The sequence below is a fragment of the Acanthochromis polyacanthus genome, chromosome 22 (genome assembly GCF_021347895.1).
Source record: "Acanthochromis polyacanthus isolate Apoly-LR-REF ecotype Palm Island chromosome 22, KAUST_Apoly_ChrSc, whole genome shotgun sequence".
Lineage (NCBI taxonomy): Eukaryota > Metazoa > Chordata > Actinopteri > Pomacentridae > Acanthochromis > Acanthochromis polyacanthus.
Window position 1 is genome coordinate 10,590,738 of NC_067134.1, and position 19,343 is coordinate 10,610,080.

Consider the following 19,343-nt stretch of genomic DNA (forward strand, 5'->3'; position numbering starts at 1 on the left):
AGAGCAGTGGAATCACAAAAACGAAGCAAAATTTAAAGAACAAGAGGACAAAACCAGCCGCACAGATGTGAAGAATCATCCCGGAGCAGCCTCAGGTGGCCTGGGGAACTCCCTGCTCTGCTCCTGACGTGGTAAAACCCCACTTCACTCGCCCCTCTACCCCCAACGCCGACGCTTAACCAGAAACAGCCGGCCTCTGCCGACTTCCAGAACCCTCGTAAAACAGGAGAACCCCCAAAACCGCCTCCACCCGGCGACTCGTCTTCTTCTGTGGCTCTTTAACGAAGACGAGGCCCCTCGCCGCTCGCTCGGCTTCATCTGGGCGCCGATCAAACGGGGTGGCGAGGAGCCTCTTCACATGTGTTTGTGAACGCAGCATTAATGGCGCTCAGATGGTTTGACAGCAGCTTTACGGGGCTGTAAAGAACCCCAGCCATCAGCTTTATGTCGACCTTAACCAGTGTTGTCAGGAGGTTTCTCTGAACGCAGCCCAGTGCTGAAATATCTACACTAAGAGCAGCAAAACTCTGGCTTTTCTTCTCATTTATAGCTAAAAAAAACAACATTTGAGCTCTACACAGCTGTTTGTTCAGTCCTCTGCTGATTATTTAAGGTGCTTAAACTACAAAACTACAAAAGATAATATATTATCTTATCTTATCATTATAAAATACAGAAAAAAGTAGCAAAGGGACTAAAAACAGCATTTTTGCATAAAATATTACTTTAATAATCAACCAAATATCCAAATATTTAAAAAAAAAAGATAATTCACTGCAGTATGTACACAGTTTATATCAAAAAGAAAAAAAATCATCAGAATTACAAAATTTATCAAAACACAACCTGTAAAAACACAAAATAATAATAATCAACGTTCAGCTTTCCGACGGTCCTCGAACTGCCCATCTTGATATTTCATCAGAATCACTTTTCTTATTTAAAAAATCACTAAAAAAAAAACCTTTTGTTCCAACCGGATTCTGCAAAAAACTAAAAATTCTGCATTCCTCAGAAGAGCAGTGAAGCTTCCAGTGACTCAGCTGCGATCAGTCGTCACGTCAGAAAAATTCTGGGATTTTTCTGTTGAACTGCAGGCGGTGATTACACAGACAAGGATGCAAACAACTTAAAAAATGTAAATAAACAACTCGTAAAATAGCTATAAAATGTTGAGCCACTGTTTTTTTCTCAGAGCTGGTGACACCTATGGACACTTAGAGAAGTACATGTGTACTTGTGCATGCTAATTATAGTTGTTTTTTTTAAACTTTTGTGAAACAGATGATCCAAAACGTTCATTTTTTTAAAATGCTTTTTGCATTGTGGCTGTTCTCTCCACTTCTACGTTGTTCTGTTTCCATAGAGGGGCAGGAATTTGCATTGCAGTAAAAATGAAACTAACAGTGAGTATAAATGTGACAGGAGCAAAAACTGATTGATTTTTGGATCAAATAGGACAAAAATCTCTGGTTCCAGCTCCTCAGATGTGAATGTTTTTGTCATCTTGTCTAATAATAAACTCAGTCTTTTGGAGCTTCGGATTGTTTATGACATCACGCTGGGCTACAGACTTCAGGCTTTTTAACTTCTACAATTCTCATTTTGTCCATCAAACTGTCAAAACTCCAAAATACTGAGTTTACTGTCATACAAGATGAAGAAAACCCCAAAATATTGACATTTAAGGAGCTAAAACCAGAGATTTTTCCTTTTTTCATCCAAAAAATGAATACATTTTCCTCACTGTTGGTTCATTTTTCACGATAATATAAAGTCCTTCCCCTCTATAGAAGCTAGTAAATGCTGGTTTTCATTGTCTTTCGTGCTTTCATCACTTTTTGATGCTAAAAGAAGTGTTAAATTGCATTTTAAGTGCGGTTAAAATGGAACTTTGTCTCGCCTATGCTGCTGGTTTTGTCCTCTTGTTCTTTAATTTTAGCCTCGTTTGTGTGATTTCACTTCTTCCTCCTCGTCCTAATCAGACTGCGGTTTCCTCCGGACTAAAATAGCTCGCTGTCGAACCGGACGGCCTCCGGCTACGTGAGCGTTCAGCTCTGAGCGTGCCCAGACAGCGCTAAAAAACCCACATCGACAGTGAAACCGAAGACTCGCTGCAGAGAATTCCTGCGTCTGGATGTTGATATTTGCTAACAGCACACGCACACCGCTGCTGTGGTGTTTGCTGCACATTTAATAATCGTTGCTCAGAGCTCCAGACGTGTCCCGTCCTGTCCGGTTTCTGTTTGAGCTGCTGCACCTTTCAGGATGACTAAATTTAGAGCGTGTCACCTGTTGAGAAACGCCGTCCGTCGTCGCTGCGTTGTGTGTTTGTGCTTCTCCAGAGAAGATGTCAAACCAGGTGTGATGAGGTCAACCTGGATTATAGACAACCTCCTGCTCTTGCAGCATGAATCCCACAAGTGTAGCTCTCCAGACAGACTCTCAACGCTCTTCACTTGTCATCAGTTGGAGATTTTGGGTCAAGCTGGGCGAGGCAAACACTCAGTAAACGTCCTGAAAACACCCGCTGGCCGTCAACGTAAGATTCAAAAACAAACTAAACAAAAACCCCTGCAAGTTTGTCTTTTTTAAATGAATCTGAAGCGTCTTAATCCTTTGAATCCTAGTTAGTTTCTGAGCGGTTTTTGCTCCCGTCTCGAAGTAGTGAGAACTCAGAAATGTCCTCTGTGCAGAATGACACAGAATGACACAAAAATAGCACGAAAAGATATTATGCTTAAAAAACACGGAAAGACACAGGAATGACAGAAACATTGCTGAAAAAGATACAGAATGATACAAAAATGACACAAAAGATGCTAAAAAAACACAGAAAGACACAGAAATGACACAAAAGGTGCTAAAAAAGATACGGAATGATACAAAAATGACACGAAAGATGCTTTAAAAACACAGAAAGACACAGGAATGACACGAAAGGTGCTAAAAAAAGACAGAAAGATACAAAAATGACATGAAAGATGCTAAAAAAGATACAGAATGATACAAAATGACACGAAAGATGCTTAAAAAACACAGAAAGACACAGGAATGACACGAAAGGTGCTAAAAAAAGACAGAAAGATACAAAAATGACATGAAAGATGCTAAAAAAGATACAGAATGATACAAAAATGACACGAAAGATGCTAAAAAAGATACAGAATGATACAAAAACGACACGAAAGATGCTAAAAAAACACAGAAAGACACAGAAATGACACAAAAGGTGCTAAAAAAGATACGGAATGATACAAAAATGTCATGAAAGATGCTAAAAAAGATACAGAATGATACAAAAATGACACGAAAGATGCTAAAAAAACACAGAAAGACACAGAAATGACACAAAAGGTGCAAAAAAGATACGGAATGATACAAAAATGACATGAAAGATGCTAAAAAAGATACAGAATGATACAAAAATGACACGAAAGATGCTTAAAAAACACAGAAAGACACAGAAATGACACAAAAGGTGCTAAAAAAGATACGGAATGATACAAAAATGACACGAAAGATGCTTTAAAAACACAGAAAGACACAGAAATGACACAAAAGGTGCTAAAAAAGATACGGAATGATACAAAAATGACACGAAAGATGCTTTAAAAACACAGAAAGACACAGGAATGACACAAAAGGTGCTAAAAAAAGACAGAAAGATACAAAAATGACATGAAAGATGCTAAAAAAGACAGAATGATACAAAAATGACACGAAAGATGCTAAAAAAAACACAGAAAGACACAGAAATGACACAAAAGGTGCTAAAAAAGATACGGAATGATACAAAAATGACACGAAAGATGCTTAAAAAACACAGAAAGACACAGGAATGACACGAAAGGTGCTAAAAAAAGACAGAAAGATACAAAAATGACATGAAAGATGCTAAAAAAGATACAGAATGATACAAAATGACATGAAAGATGCTTAAAAAACACAGAAAGACACAGGAATGACACGGAAGGTGCTAAAAAAGACAGAAAGATACAAAAATGACATGAAAGATGCTAAAAAAGATACAGAATGATACAAAATGACATGAAAGATGCTTAAAAGATACAGAATGATACAAAATGACATGAAAGATGCTTAAAAAACACAGAAAGACACAGGAATGACACGGAAGGTGCTAAAAAAAGACAGAAAGATACAAAAATGACATGAAAGATGCTAAAAAAACACAGAAAGACACAGAAATGACACAAAAGGTGCTAAAAAAGATACGGAATGATACAAAAATGACACGAAAGATGCTTTAAAAACACAGAAAGACACAGGAATGACACAAAAGGTGCTAAAAAAAGACAGAAAGATACAAAAATGACATGAAAGATGCTAAAAAAGATACAGAATGATACAAAAATGACACGAAAGATGCTTAAAAAACACAGAAAGACACAGAAATGACACAAAAGGTGCTAAAAAAACACAGAAAGATACAAAAATGACATGAAAGATGCTAAAAAAGATACAGAATGATACAAAATGACATGAAAGATGCTTAAAAAACACAGAAAGACACAGGAATGACACAAAAGGTGCTAAAAAAAGACAGAAAGATACAAAAATGACATGAAAGATGCTAAAAAAGATACAGAATGATACAAAAATGACATGAAAGATGCTTAAAAAACACAGAAAGACAGGAATGACAGAAAAGGTGCTAAAAAAGACAGAAAGATACAAAAATGACATGAAAGATGCTAAAAAAGATACAGAATGATACAAAAATGACATGAAAGATGCTTAAAAAACACAGAAAGACACAGGAATGACAGAAAAGGTGCTAAAAAAAGACAGAAAGATACAAAAATGACATGAAAGATGCTAAAAAAGATACAGAATGATACAAAAATGACATGAAAGATGCTTAAAAAACACAGAAAGACACAGGAATGACAGAAAAGGTGCTAAAAAAAGACAGAAAGATACAAAAATGACATGAAAGATGCTAAAAAAGATACAGAATGATACAAAAATGACATGAAAGATGCTTAAAAAACACAGAAAGACACAGGAATGACAGAAAAGGTGCTAAAAAAAGACAGAAAGATACAAAAATGACATGAAAGATGCTAAAAAAGATACAGAATGATACAAAAATGACATGAAAGATGCTTAAAAAACACAGAAAGACACAGAAATGACAGAAAAGGTGCTAAAAAAAGACAGAAAGATACAAAAATGACATGAAAGATGCTAAAAAATATACAGAATGATACAAAAATGACATGAAAGATGCTTAAAAAACACAGAAAGACACAGAAATGACACAAAAGGTGCTAAAAAAGATACAGAATGATACAAAAATGACATGAAAGATGCTTAAAAAACACAGAAAGACACAGGAATGACAGAAAAGGTGCTAAAAAAGACAGAAAGATACAAAAATGACATGAAAGATGCTAAAAAAGATACAGAATGATACAAAAATGACATGAAAGATGCTTAAAAAACACAGAAAGACACAGAAATGACAGAAAAGGTGCTAAAAAAGAGACATAGAAAGACAAAAATGACAAAAGGTGCTAAAAAGATACCGAATGATACAAAAATGACACGAAAGATGTTGAAAAAGTCACAAAAATTGTATAAAATTATGCATAAATGACATAGAAAGACACAAAGATGACACAAACGATGCTAAAAAAGACAAAATGAGACATAAATATCAGGGAAATATGCACAAATTATGCAAAAATTACACAGAAAGTGCTAAAAAAGACAAAAACGGCGCAGAAAGCTGCACAAATGACACAGAAAGACACACAAGGTGCTGAAAAAGACACAAAAATGACACAAAAGATGCTAAAAATGACTCAAAATGAGACAAAAATATCACGAAATCATGCACAAATGACACAAAGGTTGCTTAAAAAGACAAAAATAGCACAAAATGATGCACAATTGACATAGAAAGACACAAACTGAAGTGCAGATGTGAGCAGCTTTCCTCTGTCATGGATGATGTTCATGAATATGAAATATTTCTGGTGTTCTGGGGGCATTTTGTTCAGTTTAAAGCTGCTGTTCTGGGTGTTTTTTCTCGTCATGCATCCTTCCTTGTTGCTTCCAGCTGAGAACAACAAGGATTGAGCGTTCCGGCTGCGTGAAATCGATGGGCATAAATCACGTTAAACGCCGTGCAAAGCGTGCCGTGGGAGCAGCTAAACGTTTGGCACTGAAGGAGGGAAAAAAACTGTCGACACAACTCACCACACAGGATGGAAACCAGCAGATAAACAGTCACTTCTTCAGCTTATTTTTATATATATATAAAACGTAGCTGCTGTGTTGTTGTTGCTGTGGTTGAATTACTGTTTCCTCATTTTAAATGGGTCTAAACACACCAACAACGAAAACACACATCAGCAAGCACGCTAAACGTATTTAATCATGAAGAAACTGCAGTAAAATGTCTGGATTACTTCATTAGCAAGCACTGAATCATCAACAGGCTGCTGAAGATCTGCCTTCTAAAGCTCTTTGTGGCCGTTTTGTGCCTCATTTTGGTCATTTTGTGTAATTGTTATGCTCATATGCATGTCACTTTGGTCGGTGTGGGTCATATGTTTCATGTCTTCTATCTCTGAAGTGGTTCTAAAGTTCTTTGTGGTCATTTAGCGTCACATTTTGGTCTTTTTACGTCTCCTATTAGCCATTTCGTGTCAAATTGAGGCCATTTTGTGTCTCCTTGTGTGCCTTTTTTGAGACATTTTATCTGTTTCTGGTCATTTTTGTCAGGTCTGTAGTGAGGAGGGTGGAAACGGTGAAAGAACTGGGATGGAGTGGTGGTGATTTAAAGGTTTTATTGTGAGGGAGAAGGATGATTCTGGAGAGGGATTGCTGGACCTCCCGGTCTAGGTCTTGGACTGGGGTGATGTGTTGGGATTCTTGTTGGCGATGGATCGGGTTGGGGTTCGGGACCTGGTCTTGGCTGTGGTACTGTCTTGGCGGATGCTGGACCTCCCGGTCTAGGTCTTGGACTGGGGTTCTGTGTCGGGATTCTTGTTGGCGGTGGATCGGGTTGGGGTTCGGGACCTGGTCTTGGCTGTGGTACGGTCTTGGCGGCGGTTCTGACTGCGGACCGTTGTAACCTTGTGGCAGTGGGTTGCGCTGGGCTCTGGATTTGGTCTCGGCTGTGGTAATCTCTTGGCTGTGGGTCTAGCGGGGGTTCTGGGCTTGGTCCTGGCGGGGGTATCCTCTTGGCGGTGGTTCAGACCGGTAGTGCGTGGGTTCCGAGCAGTTAGGACTAGAGAAGCAAGGAAAGGCAGAGTTACACACGGTTTTATGCAGAACAACAACTAACCTTCAGAATCCAATTTCTGAGACAACTTGGTTTGGCTGGCGTGTCACTAACTGTGAGTAGTTTGAACAACAATCCGGCGAAGAGTGGATGTGGCGACCGGCTTTTAACTGTCAGGGTGAGATGATGACGGAGTGGAGTCAGCTGCTCAGTCCAGGCTACGTGGCCAATCACCTGAGTGGCTCCAGCTGCTGCTGAAGCCACTCTGACCTGATTAATGAGGGTGAGAGAGAACCGGTACAAAACAACACAGAAACACATGGCAACGGCAGAGCCCAAAAAACATGGCATGACATCAGCAAGGAAACCCCCATAAAGGTTAAAAAGGAGTCTGTAGCCAGCAAGGCAGGACGGGAGTCATGACAATTTTTGCATCATATTTCGGCCTTTTTGCATATAAATATAATAAAATGTGATTTCCATGGTGTTCATTTTGTGTGTCGTGTGTAGTTTTGCGTTCCTTTGTGATCATGTGTGTTCACATTTAGTCAGTTTGGGTCACATGTTGGTTCTCTTCTATCACTCTGAGGCGATTCTAAAGCTCTTTGTAGTCATTTCGTGGCACATTTTGAATTTCCTCTTAGCCATGGTGTCTCTTTTTAGATATTTTGCATCTGTTTTGTTCCACATTTGGTAAATTTAGTCTATTTCTGGTCATTTTACATCTTCTTAGGGGCATTTTTTTCATTCATAAAGGTTAGTTTTGTGTGGCATTCTTACAGTTTTGCATTCAAGTGCCATCATACGCACGGGAATTCGGTCATTTTGCGTCACATTTTAGTAATTTTGTATCATTTTGATAGTTTGGCGTCCCTTTGTGGTTTATTTGCATTTCATTTTGGTCATTTCATGCCTCATTTTGGATGTTTTGCATCTGTTTTGTGCCACACTTGGGTCATTTTGCATCTTTTTATGGCCGTGTCTTTGTCTCATTTTAATTCTTCCACTCTCCTTGGGTGTTTTTGTGCAGTTTGAAGGCTGGATTTCTCTCCTGTGGCTGAACTCGGCCTGTTTTCGTGTTCATTTTTCTGTCGAACAAACTATGTCTTTTAGTTAAAGTTGAGAAAAATAACTCCAAGAACCCTTAAATCAGAGTAAAATATGTTATAAAAGTTCCTCCTCTTTGTGCCGAGGTTGTATAATTTTACAGCTTCTACCATCTTCAACGACTCTTTCTGAATCAGCGTCCCTGCAGGGATAAATATAGTATAAATATGAATCACATTTTCTGCCATTTTTCTTGCAGTTTAAAAATCTAATTTGTGCTCCTCCTAACGGCTGAAACTCATCTCATCTTCCTGCTGGTTTTCAGTCTCCTCCGTGTCTCTCTGGTGTATTTTTGTGTTTGCAGTCTAAATTATGTGTTCATATTTTTATCTGAATAGTTTGTAATGTTGGTTTGGTTGCATTTGCATGTCCTTTGATATAAAATGTAAAATATAACGCTGGGTCTTTGCCCAGAGAGCTCCCGCTGTGACGCTGGAGGGAGGTTTAAAGAACGAGCGCCCACGTTTAGCCTCGCTGCTACGTTCCCTTTTTCTTCCTGCTTTAGTGTGTTTAACCAGCACATCTGGTTCGGTCGTCCTCTGGCTCGTTCCCGTTTTTCTATCAGGCAAATCTCAAATTATCTCAGGGGAAACTCGACTCTTCAGCTTTGAACATCCCGGACGACGTTTTTTAGATGCTTTTAGCTGCTCTGTGTCCGTTCAGTTCACCCATGATGCCAGCTAAAGCTACAGCCACCAGCAGATTAGCTTAGCTTAGCATAAATACTGGAAATAAAGGGAAACTGCTAGCCTGGCTGTGTTCAAAGCTCTGTTTGGAAGAAGGACAATGCGCTTATTGTCATTATACGGTGTACAACAAAATTGCTGTCACATACTGATGGGGGAAGCTGCCATGCAAGGCGCTAGCCACGGCTCATCAGGAGCAGTTAGAGGTTTGGCATCTTGTTCAGGGACACCTGGACATGAGCTGTCCATGGTCTCCCTCTTTTATTGTCATTAATACAGTGACAGAACAGTAGCTTACAGGAATTTTGCAAAAATACCAAAAATGTATTGGTTTTACCTCCTTAAATGTGTGAATTTTCTTCCTTTTTCTAGTTTCCAGTGTTCATGCTAAGCTAAGCTAGCTGCTCACATTTTAACAACCTCTCTGTCATTTTTTTGTCATTTTGTGAAATTTTTTTTGTCATTTTGTGCATTTTTTTGTCATTTTTGCGTATTTTTCTGCCATTTTTGTGTTATTTTACCATCCTCTTTTGTCATTTTGTGTCTTGTTTGTAATTTGTGTGTGTGTGTTTGTCATTTTTGTGTTAAGCATCTTATTTTGTCATTTTGTGTCTTTTTTGTCATTTTTTTATTTTTGTGCCATTTTTGTTATTGAAGCATCCTTTTGTCATTTTGTGCCTTTTTTTTTCTATTTTACTGTCTTTTTGTGCAATTTTTATGTTATTCTAGTTTCTTTTTGTGTTATTTTGTGTTTTTTTGTTGTTTATGTGCCTTTTTGTGTCATATAAAGACATCTCCATGTAATTTTTGTGTTTTCTTGTTAGTTAGTTAGTTAGTTAATAGTTTATTTCAGGCAGTGACTTTCAGACAACATGATTTCAATGCAGGTATCATTTACACCAGTGGTTCTCAACCCTGTTCCTCAGGACCCCATGTCCTGCATGTTTTAGATGCTTCCCTGCTCCAACACACCTGACTGAAATGATCAGCTCGTTATCAGGCTTCTGCAGAGGCTTGATAACGAGCTGATCATTTGAATCAGGTGTGTTGGAGCAGGGAAGCATCTAAAACATGCAGGACATGGGGTCCTGAGGAACAGGGTTGAGAACCACTGCTTTACACAACAGTAACTGGACAGGTAATACATGTGCTCACATAGCCCATATAGAGTGCCTGAAAGGAATTTGGAATTTGTGGAATTATTTAAGCGTCTTTTGTGCCTTTTTTGTGTTATGTAAGCATTCTTTTGTGCTATTTTTGTGCCTTTATTGTAATTTTTGTGTCATTTTAACATCTCTGCATGTCATTTTTGTGAGCTTTTTGTGCCTTTTTTGGTCATTTTTCTGCCATTGTTGTGTTATTTAAGCACCATTTTGTGTCATTTTGTGCCCTTTTTGGTCATTTTTATGTTATTTATCATCCTCCTGTGCTGTTTTTGTCTCTTTGTGTCATTTCAACAAAACAAACATCTGTCATTGATTAAAAAATCACCATATAATGCACTTAATGTGTAAAAAACTTCAACTCTTGGCAACATTTTGTGCTTTTAATGATTTGTCAGACATTTCTTATCGTATATAATCTCTCTAATCGAACATTTGTTTCCTTAAAAAGCATTTTCATAATGTAGAGTTATTATCCAGTGTCTCTAAATGTTTTTATGATCGTTTCACTGGAGAATCCGCTGCGTTTTTCCTTTCGTTTTGGAGCAAAATGCCCCTGCAGCTCTTAAAAACCGGATCGATGGACCACTTCACATGAGCCTCGTCCTCCAAACTGGCCGCCTCCCGGCTGTTCTGGGTTGCCAGGGGAAACGCCGAGGCCAGCGGGAGATTCTGTGGCTCTGCCTGTTATCCTCGTTTGGCCCGGAGTTCTGACACGCAGGGCAGCAACTCAGTGTTATTTTATTAACTTTAGGATCTTTTGTCGTCCAGAACCCAAAGATTTTAACTTTACCATCGATCACAAGAAAGAAAACAAACCATTCTGCTCTTTTTAAATCTCTTTTTAGCCATTTTGTGTCTGTTGAGGTCATTTTGTGTCTCATTTTGGACATTTTGCATCCGTTTTGTGCCTTATTTGAGACATTCTGCTCATTTTTGCATCACATTTTGGTTGTTTTGCATATAAGGATGGTCATTTTTTATTCCATGGTGTTCATTTTGTGTGTCATGTGTGTAGTTTTGCCTTCCTTAGTGGTCATATACATGTAAGTTTAGTCAGTTTGGGTCACATGTTGGTTCTCTTCTATCTCTCTGAGGTGATTCTAAAGCTCTCTGTGGTCATTTTGTGCCACATTCTGCTCTTTTTGCATCTCTTATTAGTCATTTTGTGTCTATCTGAGGCCATTTTGTGTCCCATTTTGGATATTTTCCATCTGTTTTGTGCCACATTTGAAATAGCGTGTCTATTTCTGCTCATTTTCCATGATAATACGGTCATTTTGTGTGTCATTTCGATAGTTTTGCATCCCTGTATGGTTATGTACTTTTACTTGTGCTAATTTTGTGGCACATTTTGGTCTTTTTGCATCTGTTTTGTGCCACATTTGGGACATTTTATCTGTCTCTGCTCATTTTTCCTCTTCTTAGGGTCATTTTTTCCCTTCATGATGGTTATATTGTGCGTCATCTCTGTAGTTTTGAATTCAGTTGTCATCATGTGCACGTAATTTTGGTCATTTTGCATCACATTATGGTCATTTTGTGTCATTTTTGATAGTTTTACATCCCTTTGTGGTTATTTGCATTTAATTTCGGTCATTTCGTGCCTCATTTTGGTCTTTTTACATGTCTTATTAACCATTTTGTGTCTATTTGAGGTCGTTTTGTGTCTCATTTTGGTTGTCTTACGTCTGTTTTGTGCCACATTTTGGACATTTTGTCTCTTTTGGGTCATTTTACATCTTTTTACGGGCGTTTATTTAAAAAAAATCGCTCTCCGTGGGTGTTTTTGTGCATTTGAAGGCTGAATTTTTTACCGTAACTGCCAGATTTTGGATATTTCTGCTGGAAATTGCTCCTCTGATGATCAGAATGTTGGCTGTTGTGTCTGAATCCTCCGTTCTCCTCCATCCATTGTCATCTCAGACTGTTTTCCTCCACTGAAGCCCACCTGCATCCTCCCTGAGAGGATATTTTAAGGCCACCCGGTTATTTTCTGTCGTGTTTCTGTGCTGCTCTCTCGGTGATAAGAGGCCGAGGAGGAAGAGGAAGAGGATGAAGAGCTGTTGTAAGACGACAGGAAGCGTGGGGCAGCTCCACCCTGATCGTCAGAGATGTTCTCTTCCTCTTTCTGCTCTTTTTTCTCACTTCACACTTCATGTTTAGTCAGATGTTTTCCAGAAGCGGCACCTTTTATATCACGTTGCCACACAGATATTTCTTCTTCTCATGTCGTGGAGGGTTTTAGTTCCTCTCGGTTTCTTCTTCTGCACAAAAATGCAAACCGCAAGTCTCAATCTGGGCCAAAAGTGGAGGCATTAGTCTCTAATCTGTCGTTTATTTTTCTGTCTTCACTCTGAACCTCAGGTTTTTAAAGGCATGATTTCTTTAAACATGACTGTTGTTTAAGCATCATTTGGTGTGATTTTTGTGTCATTTAAGCACCTCTTTGTGTCATTTTCATGTCATTTTAACACCTCTCTGTCATTTTTTGTGTCTTTTTGTGTTATTTAAGCATGCTTGTGTCATTTTTATGTATTTTTTTGTCATTTCTGAATCTTTTCATGTCATTTTTCTGGTATTTAAGCATCCTTGTGTGTCATTTTGTCGCTTTATTTGTAAGTTTTGTGTCTTTTGTGCAATATTTGTGTTATTTTCGCATCCTTTTGTGTCACTTTATGCCTTTTTGTATCTTTTTCATGTCATTTTTACACTTCTCCATGTCATTTTTGTCTTTTTGTGTCATTTTTCTGGTATTTAAAAATCCGTTTGTGCCGTTTTGTGTCATTTTTGTGTCATTTTAACACCTCTCTATGTGTTTCTGTGTCATTTTTGTGTTATTTTACCCTGCTTTTGTGTGACTTTATTCCTTTTTGTCTTTTTCATATCCTTTTAACAGCTCTCCATCATTTTTGTGTTCTTTTTGTTTTATTTAAGCACGCTTCTGTCATTTTTAGATATTTTTGTGTCATTTCTGAGTCTTCCTGTAGTGTCATCTTATGGCTTTTTTTGGGTAATTTATGCATCTTTATATGCAATATTGGTGTTATTTTCGCATCCTTTTGTGCTTTTTTTTTGTCTTTTTGTGTCTTTGTAACTGTCATTTTGAACAGAAGACAATTCTGAGTTCTCTCTCCTTCATGGTTTTTCTCTTTTCAGGATTTTATATTGATAGAAAAATGAGACAGAAGCTAAAAACGGAAAAGGAATCTGATGTTTTTTCTTGTCTTTGACCTGCAGCCATCCTGAAGGCGAGTCAGAGCAGCTCCAGCTGGACCAGCGAGCGAAGCCTGATGTTCGGAGGAAACTCCCAGAATGCCGCTGTGCCTCCATCCTCCTCCTCTTCCTCCTCCTCTGTCCAGCCGCAGGCCGCCGTGGTGACGTCCATCGATGGAGTCAGCTTCTCTGAGGGAGACCTGCTGCTCCAGGTGACGCCTCAGACGTTAAAATCTGTCAAATAAAATGAAAAGCCTCCAGGTGCTGTGCGTGACGTTTCCTCTCCTTCTCAGGCGCTCAACGGCTTCGTGTTGGTGGTGACGGCTGAAGGTTACGTCTTCTACACGTCTCCGACCGTCCAGGAGTTCCTGGGCTTCCACCAGGTACAGACAGAGCTGATTAATAATCAGTACCGGCAGAATAACCGGTGTCAATGACAATCTGAATAGTGGTTGGTTTTACATTCAAAGCTGACAAATAAAGGCGATAAAATACAGAAAAACATCTGCAAACAGTCCATCAGTCATTTCATCTGTAGAAATCTGGTAAAAATCTAAAAATACTGTTAGATTTTAAAACTTTATTCATGTTAAAATTGATGTTTTGAGCTTTTTATGTGTCTCTGTTTGTCTCTGTGTGTGTCTGTATATGCCTGTGTGTGTGTGTGTTTGTGTCTCTGTGTGTGTGTGTGTTTGTGTCTCTCTCTGTGTGTGTGTTTTGTGTGTTTTCATGAGAACTGAGCTGCTCTGTCTGCTGTGAACTCTTGACTTGTAAACACATCCGTTTGAACCGGGGCTGAAGTGGTCTGCGGCATGCATGTGAGAGTGCACGTGGTGACCAGCCTCCCACAGGAAGTGTTCAGTTTCTGAGTCCACAGTGGCTCCTAAAACCCCGTAAATCCACGATTTCTGAGCAGAATCAGGCGTGAACTAATCGTGACGTCACCCGTTGGTTTCAACGCCGAGAAAATGAAGCCCGGATTTTGCTACTTCCTGGTCGCCGTTTTGGATTTTTTGGAGCCAGTGACGTAAAAAGCGTCATCAAACAGACTGGACCAGAGAGCAACTAGGGGCAGGATTGGCTGAGGACTCTCTTACTTGATAGACAAGACTGTCAATCAAGTATAGCCACGCCCCCTGGCTCCACCAACTTTAACGATTTATTTAAAATTCAGTATTGATTTATTTTGAGATCGGCCACCTGATCTCTCATTTTGACCATGAAAACTAACGGGAAAAAAATCCTGAGCTGCAGAACATCATTCTATCAAATTTTATTTTCTCCAAAAATTAATTGTGGTCTATGGAGCAAAAGCTTTTTGGAGCCAACCCTAGTGGACGCCGGGATATTGCAAGTTTTTGACACTTCCAGGTTGGCTTCATTTTTGGAGCCAGATGCTACGTCCATCTTTATATACAGTCTATGAGCAGAATAAATGTATTTATAGATCAGGAGTTACACTGATCCCAACATTTATTCACCGCTTCATTTTTTTTTACATTTAAGGAGCTGAAAGTTCCCCTCTGGATAGAAAACGACTCAGAAAAACAGCTTGATTGTTATTTATGAGGCTCACTGGAACACGTTCACCTGCTTTAATGTTCAAAAAGCACATTACTATTGTTCATAGTGTCTGAAATGCTGTGATTTATTAGGTCTGCTCTGATTGGTCAACAGGTCCAGTTTAAATTCGCTCATTTTTTGCAGTTGTTCTACATCTCCTTTCCTTAATTTGTGTATTTTTAGCCACTCTAAATCTCTATGGAGTCATTTTGCATGTCTTTTTGGAAATGTTACATGTTCTTGTAGTAATTTTGTGTCTTTATGGTCATTTTACATCTCTGTATAGTGGTTTTTCAGACGTTTTTAGTTATTTTAGATTTCTTTTTTCTCATTTTACACCTCTTTTTAGTTGTTTGGCATCCGTTTTGGTTGTTTTTGTGTATTTTTGTTGTTTTTTTTTTAGTCATTTGTATGTATATGCATATATATATATATACACATGCACACACATTAAGATAAGATAAGATAGACTTTATTGATCTCACAAAGGAGAAATTTACCGTTACAGGGCTCTTAGGAACAAACAGAGGGGTGCAAAAGTCACAAAAGGTGCAAGTACAAGATAACTCTTATATACATTGTTATAAGATAGAAAACTGTTCTTATATACATTGTTATAAAATAAGATATTCCACATGGTGTATAACCAAAACATGCTTGAAAAAAAACACATCAAAATCTCAGAAAAATACTAAAATTTTTAAAAAATGAAAATATAAACATATATCTAAAAACCAATGTAACAAACTTTTCAAATATAATGCTTTATATTTTAAATCCCCCAAATCCCTGAATATTGTATTTAATAAAAAAATTAAAAATATGAAATATATACTGTCACAAAACTACTGAGAATAAAAAAACCAGGATGCCAACATCATTCTTTTGCATTCAGTTGCCACAAACAGTCGTAATAAAACATTTTATTTATTTGTCTTTATAAAAGTGTAGGATTGTAGGACTTTTCATGTTTCAATGCACTGTGACAATAATAAACATTCTGAGGACTTTTTTATTAATTAATAACTTTGAAACACCTGCTGACCTCACAGACTTTCTTTATCAGATAGCTGCAGCCCAACGGTTGCTAATAATATCCAGAGTTTAGTTTCTGAAGAGGAAAAACCTTCACGAGCCTCTAAGATCAGCGTTTGTGTTTGTGCTGACTGGAGAACAGCAAAGTCAGAGGTTTGGAGCAGCGGTGGATATTAATAAGCCCTTTGCAGCCTCTAATTACTGTCATTTCTGCTTGTTTGGACATAAAAGGTCCATTTACCACAGCATAAATCACTTTTTTATGATACATTCAGCCATCAGATCTGCTTTTCACTTGTATGTTTTATTCCGCTCTGTATTAAAATGCTGTTGAGAGATAAATGATGGCATTTAAAGTCCTTAAATCCACTACATGCACCTTTAAATTCAGAATTAGCTCCAGAACGTCTTCACAACGCTGCACTTTATTGTTGTTTTTGTCCATAAACACCATTTTTTGCAGCTAATACTCATATAAAACATAGAAGTGATGGAGTTTTTTGTGTTTTTCCAGTCGGACGTCATCCATCAGAGCGTCTTTGAGCTGATCCACACTGACGACCGAGCTCTGTTCAGACGACAGCTTCACTTCTCCCTCAACCCCAGTCAGGACAGCAGCTCCAACCCCAGTAAGATTTCTATAAAATACTCACCTCTATGCGGTGTTTTTGTCTGCATTTCTGTCATTTCACATCTTTTTGGAGTTGTTTTCTATCTCCTTTGCTTGATTTCAACATTTTTGTTCCACTGTTTTGCACTTATTTGCTCATTGCATATGATTTTTATTGTTCTTTTATGTCTCTTTTTAAGCATTTTGCATCTCTGTAGTCATTTTGCATCTTTCTAAAATCATTCTACATCTTTTTTTGTCATTTTTTAGTTATTTTAATCTCTTTTTAGTCACTTTGCATCTCTTTTTAGCCTTTTCTATTTCTTTTTAGTTATTTGCATCTCCTTTCAGTCATTGTGTATCACTTTTCAGTCACTTTGTATCTCTTTTTAATCATTTTGTATCTCTTTTTAGCCATTTAAAATCTTTTTGTTGTCAGTTTGCATCTCTTTTATTATTTTGCATCTCTTTTTAGTCATTTTGCATCTTTTTTCAGTTATTTTGCATCTCTTTTTGGTTTTTTATATCGCTTTGTAGTCATTTTACATCTCTATTTAGTCAGTTACATCTCTTTTTAGTTATTTTGCATCTCTTTGTGTTCATCTTACATCTTTTTAGTCATTTTGCATCTCTTTATTGTTATTTTGCATCTCTTTTTTGTTTTTTTGCATCTCTTTTTAGTCATTTTGCGTCTTTTTTTCAGTTATTTTGCATCCCTTTTTAGTTTTTTATATCTCTTTGTATTCATTTTACATCTGTTTTTAGTCATTTTGCATCTCTTCAGTTATTTTACATCGCTTTTTAGTTATTTTACATCTCTTTTTAGTCATTTTACATCTCTTTTTAGTCATTTTACATCTCTTTTTAGTCATATTTAGTCGATTTCTAGCAGTTTTGCAACTCTTTTGCTTCTCTGTGTGCAGTTCTTTGTCATTTTGCATGTATTTGTAGCTGTTTTGCGACTCTGTCGCTTTCTTTTTGTTTCACTCATTTTGAAACTATTTGTAGTCATTTTGAAACCTTTTGTCTCATTTTCAGCGACATTTTTCTGGTTAAGAGTGTTCAGGTGCTGCTGCCTGTTGAAAAAGTGCACCGAAAGTACAACAGAGATAACATTTACTGCAGATGTTGTGATGTTTGTGCTCCACCGGTGCAGCCCGATGGAACCACGCTTGTTCTCGACTTCTGTACAGAGTATTAACTGTTCCTAAGAGCTGTTAACTCCTCGTGTCTGCAGGTGACCAGAGCAGCACTGAGATCACCACCAACCTGATCAACTACGACCCGCAGGCCATCCCTCCAGAAAACTCGTCCTTCCTGGAGAGAAACTTCTGCTGCCGTTTCCGCTGCCTCCTCGACAACTCCTCCGGCTTCTTGGTAACACGAACACGCCAGAAAACAGCACAGGAGGAGACGGAGAGAGTTTAAAGTCTGTTCATCCCCTTTAACGTCCGAAAGATGTCTGGAAACATCAGTAAAATATCTGAATTATTGAATTAAATATCCAAAAATATTAATAGAAATATAAAAACCAAGATATGGCAGCTTTTATATGTTTAAATTATAAAAAGCATTCGAAAATGAAAAAATCCCACAAATATCACCATAAAACTTTGCAAAAATGTGTAAAATGTACCAAAAATAATCATTGTCCAAGAATGGCATAAAAATTCTGATAAATTGCTGCAAAAATATTTCAAAGTAGGTTTAAAAAAATATTGATAAAACTTCTGAAAAATAATAGAATGTCCAAAAGATATATTTAACATATTTAAATTTTAAAAAATCATACAAATCCCTGAAAAATATAAAGAATATTTAAAAAATAGCAAAATAGCACTAAAAAACTGGAAAAAGAAATATAAAAAATATTGATATTATTATCAAAAAATGTCAAAAACTATTCGCAAAAATGCAAAACAAAAAAAATAGGTTGGAAAAATTTAGTTAAAACTTCAGCCTTCAGTCTGTGATTTAGAGTTTAAATTCTGAGTTTATGCGTCCATCCTCAACTTCTTTAAATGTCCAGAAGATGTTTGAAAACATCAATAAAATGTCTGAAAATATAGATTTAAAAATCCAAAAACAAATTAGAAAATTAAAAAATTCCCCAAATCATTGAAAAATATTAAGAATATTAAGAAAAATACTGTCACAAAGGTATTAAGAAAAAAATTAAAATATGTCAGAAAAATATTGCTAAAATGCACCAAAGATATTCATAATAATATCAAAAGTAGCAGAAAAACTATGATAAATTGTCACAAAAAGTATAATTCCAACGTAGGTTTTAAAAAATATTATAATAATTTATACTTCTGAAAAATAAATGTAATGTCTGAAAGATATATTTGTTTTCATATATAAATTTTTTAAAAATCCTACAAATCCTTGAAAAATATTAAGAATATTAAGAAAAATAGCAAAATATTGATAAAATAGAACCAAAAAATTAATCTTAATGGTCAAAAAATTTTAAATGCAAAAAACAAAAAAAATCCTAAATATATTTGAAAAGTATTGATAAAACTTAAGCCTACAGTTCTGTTTTTAATCTATATTTATATTTTAAAAAATTAAAATAGTCCAAATCCCTGAAAAATGTTAGGAATATTAAAATAATATTCAGAAAAATACCAAAATATTATTAAAATAGGACAAAAAAACTGCCAAAATATTCATAATATTATCAAAAAATGGCAAAA

At 36.9% G+C, this 19,343-nt stretch overlaps 1 protein-coding gene across 2 annotated transcripts in view; it reads left to right on the plus strand.

Annotated features, from left to right (window-relative positions):
- The window catches only part of ahr2 (aryl hydrocarbon receptor 2), a 107,655-nt gene that overhangs the window by 74,834 nt on the left and 13,478 nt on the right, over window positions 1-19,343 (plus strand). For both annotated transcript variants that reach the window (XR_007939132.1, XM_051942290.1), the window contains exons 3-6: window positions 13,455-13,642; window positions 13,724-13,813; window positions 16,543-16,657; window positions 17,876-18,015. Coding sequence is in view for 1 of the 2 variants with exons in the window: in XM_051942290.1 (XP_051798250.1) it covers window positions 13,455-13,642; window positions 13,724-13,813; window positions 16,543-16,657; window positions 17,876-18,015 (533 nt within the window). In the remaining variant the exon portion in view is untranslated. The remainder of the gene's footprint in view (window positions 1-13,454; window positions 13,643-13,723; window positions 13,814-16,542; window positions 16,658-17,875; window positions 18,016-19,343) is intronic.